Consider the following 6,022-nt stretch of genomic DNA (forward strand, 5'->3'; position numbering starts at 1 on the left):
GCAGAGTATGTCAAAAAAATTTCCTAAAAAATGTTACAGTATTGAATGTCGAAAAGGTCACAAAGTGTAGTATGTTAAAAACTGTCATGAAAAATGTCATAGCAGAGTAAGTTGAAAACTGATGAAAAAGAGGCTGTTTTTTAATTCCAACATGGACAACTTTATTTAAATAAACAGTAAGAACAGTACATTGTAAAAGGGGAGGGGCCTAGTTGTCTGAAAAGCAGAGAAAGTAGAAAAGGAAAGTGACAGTATTTGAACATCGTCTGTGATGGTCTAAATGTGTTTCTTCTTTATATCCCCTCTGGTGTCCTCTGACCTCAGAACAGTTCATTAGTCAACAGCCTGAGAGCAGACACACACAGTAACAACATGTCTGGTTTTAAAGACTCGACCCAGTGCAGAGACATTAAAGGAGTAGTTTGACATTTACTTTCTGACAGAGGGAGATGTTCAGATTGATACCTGTATGTTCAGCCAGCAGCCTGTTAGCTTGGCATGAATACAGGTGGATTTAATTTCCTCTTACTGTCAGTAAATATCTAACCAGTCCTTTGACATGAATTTGTTCTCAGCTTGTTGTTTCACTCAGAGTTCAGTCAGTGTTGAGTCTCAGTTTGGAGGTCAGATGGCGGTTTTCTGTGGCGTCCTGAGAGCGTCCAGACCTGTGCTGATTGTCTTTTAGTGTCAGTTCAGCTGAGATTCACAATCCACACCTCCTCCTCCTCCTCCTCCTCATCTGTGTCTGCTCCTAATGTTCCAGCAGTTGACGGACACTATGTTGAGACGTTGAGTCACTCAGCAGAGCAGCGTCCAGCCAGTGTGTTCTTTAGAGAACAAGAAGATTAACGTCTTTAAATAACACTGTTCTTCTCCTCCTCACACCAGACTGACCGAGGAGGGTTAGTGTTGTCTGTCTGTCTGTCCTGCTGCGTGTCAGCTGATCTGTCCAGAGATGATGTCATCAGTAGAAACTGTCGGCCTGTCTCAGAGCGAGTCGTCGAGCGGCGCCATGAGCAGCTGCAGCTCTTTGAAGGCGCTGCCGTGACGGCCGACCTGCGCCGCCTTGTTCTTCACCATGTTGCTCAGATTCTTCAGCTGCTTGCAGCACGCTCTGCACTTGTTGTGCCTGCGGAGACACAAACAACATCATCATCATCATCATCATCAGCTCAGTTTCAGGTGAACAGAGAGAGATATAACGGCTTAATTTTCCCGTCAAAAATTATTGATGGTGAGGTTAAGTGGTGAAAATATTCTAAATATAGCGTACTCATAAACTGATAGTGATATTTTAGGTGTCTGAAATATGTCTTCCTGGGTGCACAGCAGGACACTGTTTAGCTTCTGTGGTGGTATTTCTGCTGCTCCTCCAAACTGGGAACCCTCTGTGGGCCGGTCTGACATTACTGGAGCTATAAACTGGAGACTGTTTTCTCCTGCAGCTCTCAGGATGATGAGGGTCACATGATTTTATTGACTCATCACTGGGTTAAACAGCTGTTCATTCAAACCAGGCTGAATGGAAACTAAATGAAAACGAGCTGCACGTCATGAGGTTTACTTCTTCTCTACAGATTAGTCATTTACATTTATATCTGCTGGTGTAATTTAATATTCCCACCATGCATGAAAACACTGCGAACAAATAATGTCTATAACACAAAGTCACGGCTACATTTATAAAGGATTACAGGTTTAATTCAGGTTCTGCTGCAGTCTGTTAGTCACGTCAGTGTGTTTGTGAACACTTCCATGTTCAGACTCACCGCTCCTCTCGTGTGATGTCAACTCCGACGGAGGGCGCCGCCTTCAGCGTGTCTGAGATCAGCATCCAGAAATGTTTCATGATCAGCTTCAGAGATGTGCAGCCGGTCTGCAGGTAGCTGATCACACACACACACACACACACACACACAAACACAAACACACACACACACACACACACACACGATTGGTTGGTGACAGAAGCAGTTAAATGTCTCAGACAGAAGAACAGAGTTTGTGATTTTATGATTAAAGTAACAGAATGAGAATCAATGTAAAGTCATACAATTAAGTGTTTTAACGAAATAAGAACAGAAGAGTTAACAGCACAGAAACATTCAGCTGATTAATCGTTTAACAGAATATGAATATTTTCAATAAACTGTTCTGAGCAGAGCTGCCAAAACATTCTCTGCAGAAGTTTTTGTTGTCACGTGACACAAACTGAACACGTCAGCTTGAGCTTTGGGGGGACGGGTGTTTTCTGACATTTTACAGATGTAACAGTGAGTCCATAAATGCAGTGAAGACTCAGCTGATCAACAGACAAAGACGACAACTGCAACCTTTCAAAGAGAGAGAAAGGCAGCTTACCTCTCGTATTTACTCTGCAGCAGTTCGTCAATCTGAGGAAGAATGGTCGTGCACAGGTCGAGTTTCCACAGAGACCTGTAACAGTAACAGTAACAGTAACAGCAGTTCATGTAAGAAAATCTTTATTTTAATCATCATTTAAAGATAAAAGATCGTTAACATCAGAATCTCCAGTTGAACAGGGACATGTTTATCACAGTGTTTCAGAGACGTTTTCAAGCAGCTGACAGGTTTCCGTCTGAACTCTGAGGAGCGTCTCAGTTCTCGATCACACAGGAAGTGTTTCAGCAGCTGGAGGCGGCTTTTTATAATCGTTTCAATGAGAATTTAACTTTGTGCACGCTGTTTTTGAATTTGTTTATGCACCTCATGTTTCTGCGCTCTGGGCGCCTGGCGTTTTTGCCGGAGTGCTCTGAACTCCTCGAGTTCACCTTTGTCTAATGAATTTGAGGGGCGGGCCTTCTGTGGTGGTCACGACAACATGTTAACAGTTGGTAAACATATGGAGGAGAAACTGGTGGTAGTGGTTGCTGGATACCCAGAGCTATACGAGCCGATGATAGACAGCAGGTTGTCAAACTGCCCCTGAGTCATCCTAAAATCTGGCTGTAAACGTCCATGATGGAGGAGAAGCTCCTGGACCAACTGGTGGTACTCCCCATGATCCAGCCTCTTTTTTAGGGTCTCATGTACCCACACAGATCTCTGTTTATCTGCTGACAGCCTCTCACCCTCAACCAGAGCTACAGACAGCACCCTCTGCCTCAACATGGCAGCAGCTACACACTGATTACTGCAGGATACATTAACAGTAGATTGATTACACAGGAAGGTTAGGGTGAGGAGGTGATGGGGTGGTTGCCTGGCAACAATAAAAAGGCACAGCAAGTGTGGGATTAATTTAAAAAAAAAACAACAGTGTGTGGTGCAACTCGTGTTTTACAACCTGCACAATGCTATCTGTGCGATCGGGGCCTTCATCAGCAGGTGGATCAGCTGTGACATCACACCACCGTGACTCCCGCTGATATTGAGCTGTGACGCTCTTCTACGTGCTCAATTTCATTTCATTTTTTGTTTAAAAATTGTTTTCAAATGTCCTTTTATATTGAATCCCCTTGTTTGTCTGTTTTCATGTGAAGCACTCAGTGCTCATATGGCCCTCAATGTAAAACACTGTGCTGCAATTCTTGTATAAAAGGTTCTTCATAAATTAAGTTTATTATTATTATTTTTATATATATTCATCTATTCAAAATGTGTGAGTAATTATTATGTTAAAACCCAAAAAGTCTGACATAGATTGTTTTTGAAAGTAAATGTTTGAGCCAGTTAAATAATTCATACACATTCAAAATGAATGAAATGTATAAAGTCCATTCACAGTTACACTACGATTGAAATATATCAAATGTGTAATAAAAATATCTAATTTAAAAACAAACGATACAAATTAAACAGAAACCCTTGTCACTGGGTCCCAACATATCTCTGAACAGATACTGCCACCTACTGGTCACCTGTCACAACACACAGAGTGCTGCAGGGTATCTGTGTGTCATGTCTGACAGTAATTTATGTTTTAACTACTTCAGTGAGCTCGTCCAACCATGTTTTTATCACCTCAGAAATAATATCTATTTTACTTTTAGAGATGCACAAACTGTTGTTCATGCTTTTATCTTTTCAAACCTTGATTATTGCAGCAGCCTGGATACTTCATCAGACTGTACAGACTCAGCTTCTCGGCTTTGAACCAAAACCATGAAGTTCGACCACGTCAGTTTCAGCATCTTTACATCAGCTCCCTGTCTGTGTTATTATTGATTACCTTTAAGGCCCCTCATGGTAGAGCCCTGCGCGGGACTGTTTTCTTCATCCTGCTCCTGCTGAATTTCTGACCATTACCGCCCGCAACCGCAACGTGTGTGTTACACTCCCGCCCGCTCCCGCAAAACTCTGAGAATTTATGCCCGCACAATAATAGAGATGCATTGATTTTGTGTCTTCTCCCGTCCCGCAGGAGAAAACACGTCATTTTATAGGCTATTAATAAAGAGATTCATGGGGTTGTTTGTTTCGTTTCCCTGGCCTGCATGTCTTTTGACGCACTGGTCAGGAATAGCGCTCCTATTTCGTTGTTTTCATTTAGTTTTTAATGAAATAAAGGCTGTTTCATATTCTATTCTCCTCCTCTGTATTTTATTTATTTTTCTACCTTTATATAATCACGCAGTGATTGAGGTTAAGGTCTCTTTTCTAAGAGAGACCTGAATAAGAAACATTAATGAGATAAAGATAAAGCCTATGCTCAATAACACCGGCATCATCACGCCTCTTTATGTAATTAACAAATAGCAACGAGAGTAGGCTGTGAGTGGCTCAAATAACACTAATAAATAACATAAAATAAACAAAGTTAACGAATGAAACGAATGAATTTAACAAATGAATCACTTGGCCATAATATTGCTGTGGAGGAAGAGAATGTTGCTGACCGACTGCGGTCCCAATCCTGTGCGTCTCTCTTCCAAGATGCGCCCACAGACACTAAAGGCCCGCTCTGAAGGTGCACTGGATGCGGGGATACTGTAGATGAAACGCGCCAGCTTTGAGAGCGCTGGGAAGTAGAGGGCTCAGTGCGCCTTCAGACCTTGTTGAGCTTCTTTTCCACAACATTTGTTAACTCCATCCTGTCGCTATAGGCTACATCCTGATCCTGCGGTGTTTTTTTTTAGCCGCCCGTTCCCATCCACAGCAAAGTTCAAACCGCCCGTTCCCGCAAGATTTGGGCTGGGTCCTGTGGGACCCGGCGGGACCCAATCCCAATGCAGCCCTCTACCTCATGGCTCCAGATTACATGTCAGACCTTTTTATCCACTATGAACCTCTGTGTAGTTTGAGATCCTCAGACAGAGGTCGTCTGTCTGTATTAGAGTCCAGACTGAAGACTACAGGGGGCGGAGCTTTTACAGTCAAGGCCCTAAGGCTCTGGAACGACCTGCCTGGGGATATAAGGCTGCCTGAGTCACTGGTCTCCTTTAAGCTGCCTCTTCAATGCAAAATATCACATCAATGTGCTGCCTCAGCGTTCTGTATAAAATGTACGACTGTGGAGAGACAGAGTGTTGTCACCTCTGAGCCGGAGCGGAGGTAGTAACAGCGCCTCAGTGATGTCTGTATAAACATGACAGGCAGCAGGACGGGATCATGGACGTAACAGGTGTGGCGTTTTGACGACGTGTTATGTGTACGACCTACAGCAGGACATTTAAAGAGTAGCTGTTAGCAGTTAGCAGCTAACTCAAAGAAGAAGAACAGCAGCTGAAAACAATGAGGTCCAGGAGCTCCTTACCTTTCGAGCAGAGGGCGAGATCAGCCGCCATATAACAGGGACGCTAAATGATTGTTACTGACACATGATGTCATTGTTATTGTTTATAAAGTGCTGCTGACACGTATGTTATATGTCACACTAGAGGCAGACGCTGACAGTTTGTTTCATTCTCCCTGTGTTTTAAAACTTTATTGTAAAGCACTTTGTAACAGCTCTGAGAGGTGCTTCATAAATTAACTCATATCGCAGCGGTGCCTGGACAGCGTGACGTGTGTGGTTGTGCTGCTGCCGTGGTCCTGCCAGATGCCTCCTGCTGCTGCTGCC

At 43.3% G+C, this 6,022-nt stretch overlaps 1 protein-coding gene across 1 annotated transcript in view; it reads right to left on the reverse strand.

Moving 5' to 3' along the window:
* Window positions 1–916: 916 nt before the first annotated feature.
* The window catches only part of katnb1 (katanin p80 (WD repeat containing) subunit B 1), a 21,614-nt gene continuing 16,508 nt past the window's right edge, over window positions 917–6,022 (reverse strand). The window contains exons 17-20 of the mRNA XM_050054622.1: window positions 3,875–3,881; window positions 2,362–2,436; window positions 1,770–1,886; window positions 917–1,129 (exon numbers count right to left, since the gene is read on the reverse strand). Of these exons, the coding sequence (XP_049910579.1) occupies window positions 988–1,129; window positions 1,770–1,886; window positions 2,362–2,436; window positions 3,875–3,881 (341 nt within the window). The 3' untranslated portion in view covers window positions 917–987. The remainder of the gene's footprint in view (window positions 1,130–1,769; window positions 1,887–2,361; window positions 2,437–3,874; window positions 3,882–6,022) is intronic.

Source organism: Epinephelus moara, chromosome 1 (assembly GCF_006386435.1).
Source record: "Epinephelus moara isolate mb chromosome 1, YSFRI_EMoa_1.0, whole genome shotgun sequence".
Lineage (NCBI taxonomy): Eukaryota > Metazoa > Chordata > Actinopteri > Perciformes > Serranidae > Epinephelus > Epinephelus moara.